The 17,778-nt window shown below is 39.4% G+C and overlaps 1 protein-coding gene across 1 annotated transcript in view; it reads right to left on the bottom strand.

Moving 5' to 3' along the window:
* dzank1 (double zinc ribbon and ankyrin repeat domains 1) overlaps positions 1-17,778 on the bottom strand; it is a 102,239-nt gene that overhangs the window by 70,676 nt on the left and 13,785 nt on the right. Inside the window, exons 4-10 of the mRNA XM_043696847.1 lie at positions 17,515-17,644; positions 11,837-12,013; positions 9,606-9,656; positions 7,564-7,634; positions 5,378-5,495; positions 2,450-2,563; positions 1,597-1,689 (exon numbers count right to left, since the gene is read on the bottom strand). Of these exons, the coding sequence (XP_043552782.1) occupies positions 1,597-1,689; positions 2,450-2,563; positions 5,378-5,495; positions 7,564-7,634; positions 9,606-9,656; positions 11,837-12,013; positions 17,515-17,644 (754 nt within the window). The remainder of the gene's footprint in view (positions 1-1,596; positions 1,690-2,449; positions 2,564-5,377; positions 5,496-7,563; positions 7,635-9,605; positions 9,657-11,836; positions 12,014-17,514; positions 17,645-17,778) is intronic.

Genomic DNA, 17,778 nt, shown 5'->3' with positions numbered 1-17,778 from the left:
GTTTCTCACACAATTGTGTAAAAAGAACAGTAGCAAGTCAGTAGCCCGTCTCCACTGACTTTAACTGAAGCTGTAAAATGAACTGTTGAAATTGTATTATCTGTTTAAATTATTGCAAGAAGGTCTAGACCCAAAGCTATGGAGAGATGCTCCAGAAAGCCCAGCTTTTCAAGTTTTCTGGCAAAGACTTGCAAGTTCCAGAATAAGGCTTGCAACGAGATTTCTTCTGGGCACCGTTTTTATAAACAGAATTATAATTAACTCTCCTTCCCCCAATAGAAACCTATGAACTGGAAGTTCAAAGAACTGGGCTGAGGAATGCCAGGAGGAGTTTAATTTAGATAAAAGCAAGGTTTTGAATTCTGGTAAGGCAAACCAGGGCACGATTTACACAGTCAATGGGAGGGCCCTGGGGAATGTTATAGAACAAAGGGGTACAGGTTCATAGCTCCTTGTAAATGGAGTCACAGGTAGACAGGGTGGTGAAGGAGGCTTTCGCCATAGTTTTCATCAATCAGGGCAGTGAGTATAGGAGTATATAACATCTTGTTGCAGCTGTACAAGATGTTAGTGAGGCCACATATGGAGTACAGCATACAGTTCTGTTTGCCCTACTATAGAAAGGATATTATTAAACTAGAAAGAGTGCAGAAAATATTTACTAGGATGCTACCTAGACTGGAAGGTTTGAGTTATAAGTTGAGGTTGGTTAGGGAAGGACCTTTTCCCCCTGAAACGTAGAAGACCGAAGGGTGAGTTCAGAGGGGCATTTTTTTCAAAACGTTGGTGAATGTCTGGAACAGGCTGCCAGAGGTGATGGTGGAAGTGAGTACAACTTTGTCACTGAAGAAACATTTAGACAGGTACGTGGATGGGGTAGATTTGGAGGGATATGGACCAAACAGAGACAAATGGGACTAGTTTAATTGCGAGAACTGGATGGAATGCTGTAGATCTGTTTGACTCTATAACTGGGTGATTTCAAACAGACCTCCAAGGGATACATTTGGGCAACCACTGCCTGGTGGAACACTTTCAACTTCTATCTCGTAACTGTTCTAATTTATTTTGCCAAACCATGGTTCCTTCCTTAATTTGGCTTCTCCAATAACAAATTCACAGGACTTTTGTGCAGCCGGTGTTGCTGCCCGACAGTCAGATTGGTCCTAACTGAATTTGAAAACAAAAAGAGAACGACTTACTTTTATGTGGATTGCCCTAAAGCATTTTATAGCCAATGTGTAGTTTTCAGGCATAGTCACTGTGGCAATTTAGGAAATTATGTTTCAATTTGTATACCATAATGTACGGCAGACAGCAATGTGATGACAGCCAGCTAATCTGACTTTTTAGTGATGGTGGTTGAGGGGCAATTATTGACAGGACACAGGGGAAGAGTCCCTTGTTATGTTTTAAATAGTGCCAGAGGATTTTTTTTCGACCCAAAAGGCCAACTGAAGTCTTGATTTAAACCATTTTCAAAAAGCTGCAGTGACATTTCATCACTCCTTCTGTCCTGCAATTCGCAAGGAAAATCACAGGTTCCTCGATTTATATCCAATAAGTCTCATTAAACACACAGTGACAGTGACTTACTTTTGGTGATTCTGACAGCCTGGTCTCACAAGTAAGGCAATGCTGGATATTAGCTGGATTGCCTGTCCCACAGGATCGACAGATAGTCTTGTCCTATTTTAAAAAAAAGTGTTACTTAATAGCAATACCTAAATAAAATGCACATCTCTGAATACATTAATGTCCAAACAACCTCATTTTTACCCAAAGTGCAAGTGGGGGGCTAAATTTTCATAAATTGGTTGAAAAATTTTATATTGCCAATTTCTTCCCCCATGAATATTGAAAATTACCCCCAGAAAAACCTTTCAGCAACAATACTGTTTTGAAAAGTTCACCCCCTTACTTTCAAATAATTGTTAAAGATATGTTAAGAAATATGACAATTCATTTATTTATCTGATGTATTAGTACCACTGATTGGTAGCCCCAAAGCAACTTTTAAGTTTAGATTCTTTTTCATTCATTCATGGGATAAGGGTGCTGCTGGTTAGGTCAGCATTTATTGCCCATCTCTAATTGCCCAGATGGCAATTAGGAGTCAACCACATTGTTGAGAGCCTGGAATCACATGTAGGCCAGAGCAGGTGAGGATGGCAGCTTCCTTTCTTAAAGGAACAAGATAGGTTTCTCTGACAATCGACAAGGGATTCATGGTCATTGTTAGACTCTTAATTCCAGACGTTAGTCAGCTATACGGCATGCTAAATTTTAAGTTTGTGACATTTGACTGAAAAGTTTGATACCCAGTGAATAAACGTCTTCAAATAGATAAGATTGTTTGGCCTACATGAAAAGTCAGCAAAGTTTGTGTTCTGTGAATATTTTCTCCATATTAAACATTTTCTCCATGTTAAACATTAGTCTTTATAACCTTAAGATGGATGCTGGCCTGAGGCTTTAGCTGAGGGGTTATAAGGGCCTCACACACAATACATGTTGGAGTATTCAATGGGACCATTGTCTTGCATTCCACACAGAGTCCCATCTGCAAAACACAAGATTTTTTTAAAATTAGGCTTTTGATAAAGTAGTTAATTTCTGGTCATTCAGCTTGAATGCATAATTTGATAATTAATTAGTTTTCTTCCTAAGACACTGCTTTTCACTTGGAGGTGAGATAGAGATACTCTTTGGTGGGTGTCAGCTGCTTTCTTCACTAAGTGGCCTTTTTAAAATATATTTTAAACTATTTTTCTAATCAACCTGTTCAGAGATGTTATTGCACACCTTTGGTGCAGGTGGGATTTGAATCCAGGGTTTCTAGTCTAGGGTTAGGGACAATACCAGTGTGTCACAAGAGAGCTCCTTCACTAAATGGCTAGTTCACTCTGGGAATTCCACACAGCTGATTCTATTTTAACCTATGATCAGCATCGACACATATGAATGTTCCAACAAGGCAATCAGAATATTGGAAACCCATGCTAATCTATCTCTTCCCACAACTTCAGGCTCTAAAAATAGAATCCAACATCTGAGTCATTACTCAGTGGTAGAACGTTTACTGGAGTTACAAGAATTGTAGGTTCAGGGGACTGGGTTGTCTCAACCCATGGTACAAAATCTAGATGGTACTTCAGTATAGTATGAAAGGAGTGCTCCACTATTAAGACTGCAGTCTTTCGATGAAACAGTAAATCAAGGCTCCATGATGACACAATGACTTTAAGAGATTAATTATGTCCCTTTTTAAAAATATTTCATATATAGTTTGACAAGAACATGTCGTACTTCATTTCTAAATTCTACGTAAGGTCTCACTACTTCAGGAAGTTTGAACTCCTCCAAAATAATCGTGTCTCCAATTGTGTTTGATCTATTTTCAATGTTCTTATCCACTTATCAAAATTAGTTTATTTGATCCTTTCAAACTCTCCATATATTTGACCAGGCTCCCTCCTTGGATTCCTAAAACGTTGTTTATAGGCTTCTGGTACAAGCTCATATGCACTTAAAATGGCTTTTTTCATGTCCCCATACTTCCCAGATACCTTTTCTAACAGGGATGCAAACACCTCACTAGCTGTACCTACCAACTTTGTTTGGATAACAATATCCACATGATCACCATCCATTTCATTTGTTTAGCCACTTTCTCAAATGAAATCAAAAAGGCTTCTCTGTCTTTCTCATCGAACTAAGGCAACGTTCAGACATATTTAAACAGATCCCCATCAGCCCTTTGGCTACAATGGGATTAATTGCTTTTCTCATCACTACTTTTATCTTTCATCTCTATTTCCACTAACTTAAGTCGACTTTGAGTTTTCAGTTCCAAAGTTTGAAATTCAAAATTTCTGTCTTCCTCCCTTTCTTCTACTTTCAATTGTAATTCAAACAAACAGTTTCATTTCCTTTCATATTCAAGTTGTTTTATTTGCAACTGAATTTTAGGCATTTCCAAACATTCCGATGACATTTCTGGCAATTGCTGCAATTACCTCCCCTTTTTGCACAGACAAAGACAACCCCAACTCCAGCTTGTTTTCCAATCTCAAAATTGTTCACTTTCTGTAAAACTTGCAAAATGACATCTTCCACCCTCAAGAATCTCTTAGTGACTGAAACAACCTTTACTACACAAGGCACATTCTATTTAAACCAACCAAATGCAACACCTGAAAAGGAACACCAGCACTTACCACTCATTGCCTTTGAGTCCAATAATTCTAAACCCAACCTGGAGTTAGAGATTTGACTCTGAATGACCCCCCCAGTTTTTTTATGGACCAGACAAAACCCCATCAAAATATTTTAAGAAGTTAGCCTACACCCAAGCTTTTCTTGATTTTTAAAGGTGTGCGTTCCGGATGCAATTTGATTGGTCAAGCTACCAGGCTTAAAGCAAAACAAGTTTTATTCATATGCTATAGTTAAAGTATAAACTAAAGAAAGAAGAATTGGAATAATTTAACTTATGTCAGAATACTTAACACAATAATAGATTATTTAACTACTAAACAGCAACTATTCCAATATAGTAACATTCCATAAACACATCCTTGGCAAAGGCAAATTCAGTAAAATAGATTGTTGCACATGCAATTCTCGCAGCAGGAAGAGAATCCAAGCTTTTAGCTGTAACAGAGAGAGGAAAAAGAGCTTCTACATCCAGTTTCAAGACCCCAGCAACTACTGAAAGCTAAAACTAAAATCCTGGCTCTGCGGGAGCGAGGCCCCACCCATTCATGCTGCTTCTATTTATCCAACTTTTAAAAAACCCAAGGCCGTACAACCTGTTTAGTTTCTTGGTTTGGGAACAAACCAATCGTCACCTCTGTCTCAACCTCTCTTCAAAGGATAAAATATACCTCTTAAAGTCACGGTGTGATCACATCCGTTTAACATCTAGTTATAGATTTATAGATAGATTACTTACAGCAAGGAAACAGACCCTTTGGCCCAACTAGTTCACACCGACCCTCCGAAGAGCAACCCACCAGAGTATTGCAATAGATCACATGACATCACTCCACAAAAGAGCTGCAGAGTTTCTTTTTGGTGTCCAGCATTTATTCCTCAACAGCAGCAATAAGAAATAGACCATTATCACAATATGGTTTGAAGGGCCTTGATATCCCCGTTTTGTGTTTTGCTTTTGTTATTACAATATGCAAGACCTGCTGTACACAAACTGACTGCTACATTTCTTACACTACACTGGTGAGAACATTCCAAAAGCTTTTAAAAAAACCGCTGGTTATAAAGAACTTGGGGGTATCCTGAGGTTATATACAATGTTATATAATGCAAGCTAATCTTTACATTAGTAAGGTCAGTTCATTGTTTCAGTACCAACCTGAGCTCCTTCAGCTGGTGGAAGCCTACGGCCCGGCACTGGAGGAACTGGTGAGCCACATTCGTGACAGAAACGTGCAAAAGGATCTGATGGACGAGGGGCAAGGCAATAAGCACACCTAAAAACAAAATTTACAATGGTGCAAAAATAAAAACACACTTTTCCCATTTCCAAGTGTCACCAAAGAATTCATAACTGATTCTTCCACCCAGTTTGGGCCTGACGTCCATAACATTGTCTATGGATAGCATAGTTCAATACAGTAATTTAGACGTGAATGATTTTATCAGAATCCATGCTGTGCAAATTGTATGGTTTGTAAAACAGATCAACATTTTCTCATTCTGATAGTCTCAATACATTCCCACTATAGCATTCTTCAAAATGTAATTCCCTACTTTACATAAATACCAACAGTAACTATACTTCAGAATTTATTGGATGCAAAGCACTTTGGGATGTCCAAAATATTACATTGTCATATAGGTGTAAAAACATTTTTTTAAATGACTTTGCATACTCTTTCAGAAAACGTGTGTTAGAGAAAAAAATACCAAAGAGAATAGCATTAGATCATAAAGAATTAATTATAGACCACTTTAATATTAACTAAAACCTCACTCAATGGCTTGCAGTTTGTAAGAAAACCTGAAGCAACGTGTTATTTTAATGTAGACAAAGAGGTTAAACTTTAATTGCATAGAGTTACTGTCTTTGGTTCATTTTATTTTGTATTTTGGCTAGATGGAGGCATGCAGAAAGAAGCAAGACAGGGCTAAGTATGTAAAAGCCTCTGCACAAAAACCATAAAAGAAACTAAAAATACATCTCTGTGGCTAAAAGCTTTTTGGACAAAAAAAAAAGCCATAAACAGAGGGCATAAAACAGGTTGAATCATACCCCTCCAGGAGGAAAGGTTGTATGTCTCAAACATCACAGTAAAGGTCAGCTTGTGGTCCAATAGTAGAATTTTCACTTTCACTCTAGAACACTGTGGACTTGAATTCCACTCAAGACTTGAAAACAAAACATAGGTTGACATTTCAACATGGTACAGGAGTGTTCTGCTGCAGGAGGTGTGGTCTTTGGGAAGAAATTTTAAATCCAGGCCCCCTCTGCTCTCTCAGTTGGACGTAAAAAATCCATGGCACTATTTTTAAGGTGAGTGGGGGAATATTTCCCTGGTGTCCTGGCCAATATTTAACTCTCAACTATCACAAATGAAACAAATTAACTAATCACTACTCCATTTGTATTTGTGGGCCTTTTCTGTCTGTAAATTAGCTATTGCATTTACTAAATTACAACAGTTACTACTTCCAAAAGTAATTCATTGGTTTAAAGCTTCTTGGGATTTCCCAAGGTCTTGATAGGCACAATTTAAATAGAAGTCTTTTTTTCCCCACTCACACTGAATGTGATGTATGCTTGATGGAGGTGAGATTTAAAAGGCCTGCAACATCAATACATCCTGGGAGAAATTACCACATGATTCACTGCTACAGTCCTTTAAAATAGCACCAAAAACTCAATTAAAGAAAGATTATAACGGACAGAAAAATTGCTTTGTTAGCCTGGATCTCTAACATGTAAGATCAAGACTTACCATTGGTATTTTTTTGTTAATAATTTAATTGGAATTGAACTTGTTCAATCTCCATTTAAAGAAAACACAATAATTAAAAGGTAAAGTTTTAAATAGTCCCAGTCAACCATAGGGCTGCTCTCTCATTAAACAGACACAACTGGTGGAGTTAGAAGTGTGATTGAGAAGGCAGGATCTACATGATAACCTCAGCCAGTGTAGGAATTGAACCAATGCTGTTGGCATCATACTCCATCATAAACCAGTTGTCCAGCCAGCTGAACTAATTGGCTCCCTGGAATAATTACAGCACATGAGGCCGTTCAGTCGGTTGTGCTTACACTGGTTTCTGAACTGGCCCTAAAGAAGCCAAAGCAGAATACTGAGAAGACTATTAAGGAAGAATAATAATGAATACACAGCAGATACAGCAATGAAGTTATATACCAGTAGAAGATTGGGGTTTGGTCCTTTTAATTGCATCTCGCATCTGATCATGTGCAAAATTTCCCACTGACTCTAGGCATATTGAACCATGTAATTTACTTCAAACAATGCAAGTATCAACTGATATTAGAAAATCTGGTACACAGTCACATACTTCAGAAAGTCAGTCTCCCTCTGGATACTGCTCAAGGTCTTGGGAGGGCTGGCATCGATAGAAGTGACCAACTGGAGAATATAGGAAAGTTACAAATAACAAGACATTAAAGTGTATTCCTACATAAAACATGGGATATTTTTCTTTACAAATCACAATTGTTCAGAAGTAGATACTTCCTCCATCATGATATGGATTTTCTGTATTTTCTAACAAATCCACTAATTTAGCTGAATGGTCTAGTCAAAATAAGGAAAGACATTGACTCCAAAAAGCCAACTCACCCAATGTTACAGACCAGCTAATACTCACATGCATGGAATGATCCATGTATGCAATTCTAGTTGACTGTTCCAGACACAAATTTATGTAGGTGAAACTGTACTGCTCTTCCATTGTAATTCTTTGAAAATCATTTGCAGAGGAAAGGAATTCTAAGAGGATAATGGGTTGGGTTCACATTTACATTCTACTGTATACGGTTAGTTTCTTGGGAAGAAAAGGTTGACTTTAGACTTGTGGTACACTATTGGGGCCTTTGCCATGTTGGGTACATTGGAGACTAACTGATAAAATTATAATTAAAGTTATAATTAGCTAACAGGATGAACCAGACGGATATTATTCTTTCCTTTCAATCTAGAAATCCCAATGCTCCAAAAGACCACCACTAAAAACAAAATATGTTGAAATGCTCCTGAAACTTCCCATACATGGAGGCATTTGTAAATATGAATATTTTTTATGTATACCACCTTGCAAGTAGCTACATGCTTCCAAGAAACTGCTGTCACAACTTGGAGACACTAAGTTCAGCTAGTCAAAGGAAAGGATGCAAGCATTGTAAAAAGATTTGTGAATTGGCCAAGCTAATTTGTCCCATAGTGTTAGGTGCATTAGTCAGAGGGAAATGGGTCTGGTGGGTTACTCTTCAGAGGGTTGGCCTATTTCCACACTGTAGGGAATCTAAAAAAAAAATGCTTGTGGCCAAAAATATGCCAATAAGCCAATATGTTTGACAATCAAATTACAAATGATCAGAAACCTGATGATCTTGCAGGTCCCAAGATTCCATTGCAAATAGGAGACTGAATAGGTCTGATGAAAATGGAGGATTCCTTGTTTAGCATTTGTTGGTGCCAGTGCTTATTTTTAGGCCCTGCAAGTTATCTTTTATCATCCCACAGCACTAGCACACATACTTTGTGGTGAATGGCCATACAAAAATCTGGAAAACCATTTAGGACAAGGAATCATTTAAATACAGCACTTCGTGTGATCTAGCGATGCAGTCAACGCAAATGCTTCTCAGTCACTACCATTGGAGAAATTATTAGAATGATCATACTAGTGGCTAGAAACATTAGTTTTACTTTTGTCGACTTTTTATTACCACCAAAACTAAAACCTGATACATTTATATCAAATCAACAGAAGTAAACCCTCTTTCCCTGCTATCACAACATAATCAGGCCCTTACCACACACAAGCTTCTTCCTAAACTATTTCCTGCCCCACACACTCAGCAGCACCTCTCCTCAACCTTTCCGCCCAACTCACACATCATCCCCTCTCCACAAACACCCCTAACCCCCTCACTCAACATCCCCTCTCCTCAATGCACCCTACCCAACTCGGTCAGCAGCTTCTCTACCATCCTCATTCAGTGAGCAGCTCCTCTCCAAAACCCATCTAATCCACTTACTCAGCAGCTCCTTCGACTAACCCCATTACCCCACTCACTCAGTACTCCTTCTATCCAGCCACTCTAGTTTTGCTTGCTGTACCCCTGTCAAAATCCTGGCTCCTCTGTTCTCACTTTCCCGGTGTCCCTTATCTGCCATGTTCCTTGGAGACTGGGATTCTGCTGCCTCTTCTCCACCACACTGGCACCCACCTACCAATCCAACAGAAACCCAAGCTTCTACTTAGCCTCCAGCAGTTGGCCTAAAATCCTTAAGCAGGTCAATTTGCTACCAGCTACTTGACTGCCTCTGATCTGCCCCCAAAATTAAAAATGCTGCTCAGTTTTAAACATTTACATCCTGATATGGGGAAGCAGGCTGAGTGTCTAGACTGTAGCGTGTGAGAACCTGTGAACAGTGAGAACATACCATTACATGCAGACACAGATGTTTCAGTCTGAAATCTCTGCAGTGCAAAGTCATCATGCTGGAGTATGAATTGGAAACAGACACAAAGGAGAGATAGCAGTTGAGGCAGGTTGTTCCAAGTTTCAGTCACTGAGAGGTTCATGTTTAGAATTAGAATGGATGCGACCAATAAGTTCAGACTAAGGGAAACCCAGATGAGATTGAGAATGAAGAACCACAAGATTGATTATAGAGATGATTCCATGTGCTCCATGTGACATAACATGAGGAACAAAGGTAGGCAGGAGGTCCTGTTTGGAAATTACTAGATAGTAATTATTGGATTACTACTCAAGCCACATCTAAATTGACATAAGGATAATAAAAAAGGTAAATGGCTGAGAAGTGGTTTCAATTTTTGGAACATTAGCATCAATGCTGGGATTGGAAGAAATCATGCCTATGGACATGTTATAACTGAATCGGGCTGGGACAAGGTGCACACTGACGTGAATAAATAGGACAGTCACAAGGACTTTAAAGAACAAAGTTGGAGGATGGGTGCAAGCTTATGGTTCAGATGCAAAAGATAGATACATAATAGTTTGAGAACAAATAAAAGAGAAGAAAATAGATCAGTCAGAAATCAATCATTAAGTTTATTTTGTTTATAAGTAGTGCCAAAGACGTAAACTAAATGAACCTTGATGGAAAATAGGAAACATGGGATCAAAGCAGTTACATTATGTGACCCAAATAAACATTATTTATACAAACAAGAAGTATAAAGACAGAACTTAATGAATTGCAAGCACAAATTAAAAACTTAGAAGTTTTAACATGGTAACCAATGTATAGACACGACTGCAGGATGATTAGGACTGGAAACTAAGTACACCAGGTTAAAAAGTCAACAGGAATGATCGAGAAAACTGAGAGATGGAGGAGCAGCCTTAAATATTAAGGATGAAAACAATTCAATGATAAGAAAGCATATAACAGTTAAGTGCTATTGTGGTGCAATGGTAGTGCCCTTCTGAGCCAGAAAGTCCACCTTCCCTTTACAACATCAATTAAACCTCTTAAGTGGTCAATTAACTATCACTCTTGGGTGACTGAGTGCATGGATGGGGTGAAGTGAGTGGTGAAGTGAGCTCTGCTTAAAGATCTGTATATAGGTGACCTCTATTTTTCCATAGTTCCTGATATCGTGTGCATGGTACGAGTACGAGAACAGGAGCTGGGCCGTAACAAAAGCTAATCTGTAGTCAAACTATTGTGGGACTTCATCCTCTGCTGAGCTAACACCTGCACTATCCTTTCCTGCACCCTGGTCCTCATATACTTATGTCCATTTGTTTTTAGTGATGTTGGTTGGGTGATAGGTATTGGCCAGGACACTGGGGAAAAATCCTTGGTTCTTCTTCAAAAGATTATATTGCGGGAACTTGGTGAGTCGAATAGTACCTTAGTGTTGGTGTCTGAAGGTACCGCATCAATTTTCACATGTACACTGATTATAGCAATACTTCTGTCAACCATTCACTGTCTCTAAACCGACAGACTGCCTGTCCAATCTCCAGAACTGACGAACTAAACTAAACTAAACTTCCAACTAATTACTGTTAGGACAGTGGTTGGTTCCTACAACAAACTCCATATCCTAACCACTAACTCCACTGTTTATCCAAGCAACTGTTGGAGATTGAACCAGAATATTTGCATTTTAGTGCTCATTAATCACCCTGAGGTAAGCTTCCAACAGCATTATTACACCATAACTGTTTATTTCCAGCTCAGTAAGACTACCTGACTCTACCTTTGCTTCAGCTCATCTGTTGCAGAAGTCCTGATCCATGCCTTTGATAGCTCTCAATGACTAGTTAAATTCACTTTGAGCTGGTCACTCATGCTGCACCCTCCATTTCTTGAGCATCCTGAATTTAATTTCTCCATCATTGCATATTTTCAGTCCTTTTTTTTCTCTTTTAAAGCAATCCTTAAAACCCACTTCTTCGCTAAGCATTTGGGCATGTGCCCGCATAGCTCTTTGTTTGGCGTAATGTCAAATTTTGCTAAAGAATGCTCCTATTTATTTTATTAAACTGAAGGGGCTTTTGAAGTACAATCTATTGTTGTTTTTAAATTATACCTTCAACAATATAGCATTTCCTTAGTACTGAGTCTTGATGTCTCATATATATGAGCATGTGAAGGAGCTGCTGCAAGATGAAATCATAAATTTGAGATTGCTTACCAGGAATTTTTTCTATTGTCTCTTCCCAAGAGTGCTTGATTTCCTTGCTTGGAGTTGTATTGAATGTAGCTGTGGGGGGTCCCAACCCCTCTTGAGTTTCCTGAAATAATAAGTGACTTGTTTTCTTTATAAACGTTCACAGTACATGGTAAAGTTGCAATCTGCCTCCGCAAAACATTTTCAACATTTCACACCTTTACAAAGTCAACAGCTGTTAGGTTTGGGGAAATAAATAGACTGTGATGTGATTCAATCTGGGGTACTGCCCTGACATTGACTGTTATCATAGCAAACTGTGTTTGCATGCAACTCAAATAAAGGGAACCATCATATTTAGTTCCTATCCAAGCATTTTGTTCTCGAGAATCATCTACTGAGTGCAGGAATAATGCCTATGCCTAGGTATCCCGTGGTCAACAACAAAGCTTTAATGATCTAACTGCCATCACTGGTTAACTGCATAGATGTACGCACCTGTGTCAAAGAGGGAACAATTCAAATCCTACACCAGCACTTGAGCATATAATTCTGCCTAATATCCAATTGCTCCTTTTCAGATGAGATGGTAAACATATCTGTAGACAAAGAAAATCCTATGGCACTTTTCCAAAGAACAGCAGGAGAGGTCCTGCAGTATCCTGGTGAATTTTGATCCAACACCAAAAGCATATCAGCTGATCATTGTGAAAATTGAGAAATAAAAACCAGCCATAGGCACTCTAGCTTAACAATTATTACGGATAAATTGCTGGGTATGTATAATTAAGGATAAAGTGGCTAATCACTGAAAGAAAATCCTTGCCTCTTACACTTGCTAAATGTCAGTTATTTTTCTAGCTCTGATAAAAGTCAATCAAACTGAAATGTTCATTCTGTTCTTTCCCCAAAGATGCTGCCAGACCTCCTGAGTCTTCAGGAATTTTTGTCCTCATAATTAGATTTGTAAAGGAATATTCATGTCTAACCAACTCAATTGAAGTTTTCGAACAGGAAACTATTTTGGTACATAGGTGTAATATTTATTGTCATAGTTACATGGATTTCCAGAAATCATTTGATAAATTTTAAAAGTTAACAAGTTATGTTACAGCTGTACAAAGCTTTAGTTAGGCCACATTTGGAATATCGCATGCAGCTCTGGTCACCACACTACCAGAAGTACGCAGATACTTTGGAGAGGGTGCAGAGAAGGTTTACTCGGATGTTGCCCGGTCTGGAAGATTTTAGTTATGAGGAGAGGTTAGATAAACTCTGATTGTTTTCACTGGAAAGATGGAGGCTGTGGGACGACCTGATAGAGGTCTACAAAATTATGAGAGGCATAGATAGGGTGGATAGTCAGAAGTTTTTTCCCAGGTGCAAGAGGGCACAGGGTCAAGGTGAGAGGGGGAAAGTTTAGGGGAGAAGTGTGGAGAAAATTTTTCACAAAGGGCTGTGAGTGCCTGGAACACTCCACCAATGGAGGAGAGGTGAACAGAGGGTTAGATTCTGCAAATGAGCAATAGGTAGAGGGTCTAAATAAGGAATAGGAATCAGCACAGGCTTGGTGGGCTGAAGGGCCTGTTCCTGTGCTGTGCTGTATTGTCTCGTATAAGAGATCATGGAAGAGAAGGAAAATGTTTGATCGAGTTAGGAGATTGATCAGATGATAAAGGACAGACAGTGGAGTTTATAGTTAAAATCTCTAGTTGGAAGGAAATACCTGTAGTATCATATGAGGATCTGTGCTGAGGCCTCAACTATTCATTATATTTATTGGTGAGTTAGCTCACGTAATAGAGAGCTACATACCCAAGTTTGCCAACATTGTTAAGTAATGTGATTAGAAGCTCAAAATTGTGAACAGAGATTAATTCAGTGGGAAAAATTGCAACAGATGACAATGAACACAGGTCAATGTGAACTCATTCCTTTGGAACCTTAAAAGGCAATTTTGAATATTTGATAAAGAATAAAATGGTAGAAACACTGCAGTACTAAAGAGATGTTGGGGCTCAAGTCCATTTTTTAAATTAGCTAATGGGATGCAACATTCTTAATGCATATTCCTAATTGTCCTTGAGAATCTGGTGTTGAACCATCTTCTGTACCTTTGCAATCTATCTGGTACAAGTATACTCTTAGTGCTGTTAAGACAGGAGTTCAAGTCAGGATTATGTATAAGTTGGAATGGAACTTGCAGGTGATCATGTCTTTATGCACCTATGGCAACTGTTCATCTTGGAAGCTATTGTTCAAGGACCCTTGGAAAATTACTAGCATCGGTGTAGGTTTTGTAGGTGGTAAGGCACTACTTACATAATACAGTGAAAGCTGAAAAATGTATTGCTGGAAAAGCGCAGCAGGTCAGGCAGCATCCAAGGACCAGGAGAATCAACGTTTCGGGCATAAGCCCTTCTTCAGGAATGAGGAGGGTGTGCCGAGCAGACTAAGATAAAAGGTAGGGAGGAGAGACTTGGGGGAGGGGCGTTGGGAGTGCGATAGTTGGAAGGAGGTTAAGGTGAGGGTGATAGGCTGGAGAGGGGGTGGGGGCGGAGAGGTCGGGAAGAAGATTGCAGGTCAAGAAGGCGGTGCTGAGTCCGAGGGTTGGGACTGATATAAGGTGGGGGGAAGGGAAATGAGGAAGCTGGAGAAATCTGCATTCATCCCTTGTGGTTGGAAGATGAGGCGCTCTTCCTCCAGGCATCATGTTGGCATCGTCTGGCGATGAAGGTGGCCAAGGATCTGTATATCCTTGGCGGAGTGGGAGGGGAAGTTAAGTGTTCAGCTACGGGGCGGTTGGGTTGGTTGGTGCGGGTGTCCCAGAGGTGTTCTCTGAAATGTTCCGCAAGTAGGCAGCCTGTTTCCCCAATGTAGAGGAGGTTAAATCGGGTGCAGCGGATGCAGTAAATGATGTGTGTGGAGGTGCAGGTGAATTTGTGACAGATATAGAAAGATCCCTTGGGGCCTTGGAAGGAAGTGAGGGGGGAGGTGTGGGCGCAAGTTTGCATTTCTTGCAATTGCATGGGAAGGTGCCGGGAGTGGAGGTTGGGTTGGTGGGGGGCGTGGATCTGATAAGGGAGTGGTCTTTCCGGAACGCTGATAGGGGAGGGGAGGGAAATATATCCTTAGTGATGGGGTCTGTTTGGAGGTGGCTGAAATGATGAAGGATGATATGATGTATCTGGAGGTTGGTGGGGTGGTAGGTGAGGACCAGTGGGGTTCTGTCCTGGTGGCAATCCTTTGGAGGCCATCCTTCTTCAAAGACCAATTCCAATACTAAACAACCCAGATGGCCTCCTTCTTCAAAGACCCCCGGAGTTGCCATCGCCGCATGATACAGTGAAAGTCAAAGATAATATTCGAGGACCAATCAAGTGGGCAACTCTTTCTGAGTCAGTACGGAGGTGTTGGAATATTGACCTTTACCATCTAGGCAAGTGTGGAGAATTCCATTATAATCTAGACTCATGCCTTGTAAATAGCAGTATGGCTTCAGGTTTCCATGAGCAAAACTCTAACCCTTCAACTTGATCTTGTAGCTATTACGACTACGTGGCTGGTCGAATTAAGTTTTTGATCATTGGTCACCACTGGATATTAATGGTGTGGAATTCAGCAAAGGCAATGCCAGTGGATGTCAAGAGAGGAGGTTAGATTCTCTTTTGCTTGAAATGTTAGTAGTCTGTTGCTTCCATAGTGCTAATGTTACAGCAATGTAACAAGTACAGAAGAAATAAATCAACGAGGTAAAGGATAAATGAACAAAAGACTATATTTATATCATGCTTTTCACAACCATAGGACAAATCATAGTGTCTTAAATTAGTTTTGAAGATTAGTCATGTTACAAAGTAAGAAACATGGCAGCCTATCTGAGGATAGCAAGTTCTGACAAACAGAAATGTGGTAATGGTTAAATAATGTGTTTGACTGAAATTGATTGAATAAGTATTGGTCAGGACTCTTCATTGCTCTTCTTCAAAATAGTGCCACAGGAACTTTAACAACGTCTTATTCAACTGACAAGATATCAACAGTGCAGTGCTCCATCTGCACTGCACTGGATCATCAAACTTGATGTTTGTGCTGGAGTCCTGCAGTGAGATTGGAACTTTCAACCTTTTGACCAGAGTGCTATTTAGCTATGGCTGGCACCTTTATGTTGATGTTTAGTTCTGGAGGGTTATTATTTAATTGGGAGGAAGTTTTGCTGCAGCTATACAAAACCTAAGTTACAGTGCTGTGTGCAGTTCAGGACTCCACACCTTCGAAATTTTACACTGGCCTTGGTAGGAATGCAATGTAAATCCACCAGATTGTCACCACAGCTCCTAAGGGCAAATTGAAAAGTGATCCCATAAATTACTTCTATGTCTTGAAATATACATGGTTAAAAGGAGATTATATTGAGGTTTTTAGAATTTTCAAATAAATTGTTAGAGAAGAATAGAACATTTAAAAAAAATTGTTGAAGGAGTCAAGAAAAAGAGACTGTAACCTTAAAATGAAAGCCAGGTCATTCAGGAAAGAATAAAGAGAATAGATAAAGGATGGTAGATGTACGAAATTCTCTCCCACAAAATGCAGTAGATGATAGCTCCATGTTTAAGTCTGAGATGATTAGACTTTTGTAATTCAAGCATATTGTTCGACAAACTAAAGTAGATAGATTGAATTTGGATGTGGATCAAGAAGGGCTTATGCCCGAAACGTCGATTCTCCTGTTCCCTGGATGCTGCCTGACCTGCTGCGCTGTTCCAGCAACACATTTTCAGCTCTGAACTCCAGCATCTGCAGACCTCACTTTCTCCTTTGGATGTGGATCAGCCAAGATCACATTACATAATCTCATTACATTGTGGAAAATGGGTAAATCATGTTCAGTCTATGTTTGCCCCATAGTGCTCCTTATTCATTGATAGTACAGAACACGTGTACCCACCTAACCTAGAAACACATTATAGAAATCAAATCTATGTTGTCCACAATGTGGGCGTGTTTTGGTTGAACTGATTAAATTGAATCTGGAAGATTTAATCAGATAAAAAGAAACAAACTGGATGCTTTCAACGTTGAGGCTTCTTCTTTAAATATCCATTATTAATGCCATTGAAATAATTACAACAGTGTTTCCCTATCACCACACTTTCATCAGCTGTTTTATAAATTATCTCTTTCTTTAAATTCTTGAAGTTAGATCTTGATCATTCAGGAAATTGGGAAACTGGACTGATTGTAGCAGGGAAACTGAGCTACGGAAATGCATGTGCTCTGTCTGCCTCAGAAGCCACTAAATGCAAGATGATAAAGTGAAGGAGGCAGATTAATGAAGCTGAGGTGTAGAACGGTCATAGCCTAACAGAAAAGGGAAACAAAAGATTAATTCGCCTTTTCCTGTTCCTATGTACTGACATGACAAGCTATTACAATTTTATGGTTTTCACTATTCCAACAAGGTGGACCTTCATGAAGCCAACATTAGAAGAATCTCTCATGGATCATTCTTCGACTCACGCAACGAATTAATGAACTTCTATGAACCTGTTCAGGATTACCCAAATCTCACTCCAGTGCTTGGAACATGTGACCTATCAACAGTATGTTACTACATATACTTACCTGTCTGGAAAGCTCCTTTGCATAATCTTGTATGAAATTCTTATCATCATCCTCCAATATCTCCATTGCATTGGGCTGTATATACTCCACAAAAAACACCTTGGTCACCACACCACTCTCTCGACCATCTCTAATAGTCAACAGAAATTTTGCAGATGACAAAACTTGGTGAGGTCATAGGCAGAGCAAGCTTCAGAACAGACAAACTGCTTAAATGTGTGAGAGAAGGCAGACACAATTTAATGTAGAAATGAAGAGATAATA

The sequence above is a fragment of the Chiloscyllium plagiosum genome, chromosome 9, assembly GCF_004010195.1.
Source record: "Chiloscyllium plagiosum isolate BGI_BamShark_2017 chromosome 9, ASM401019v2, whole genome shotgun sequence".
NCBI lineage: Eukaryota > Metazoa > Chordata > Chondrichthyes > Orectolobiformes > Hemiscylliidae > Chiloscyllium > Chiloscyllium plagiosum.
Note: the sequence above shows the minus strand (reverse complement) of the source record. Positions and strands in the feature narration are given on the sequence as shown.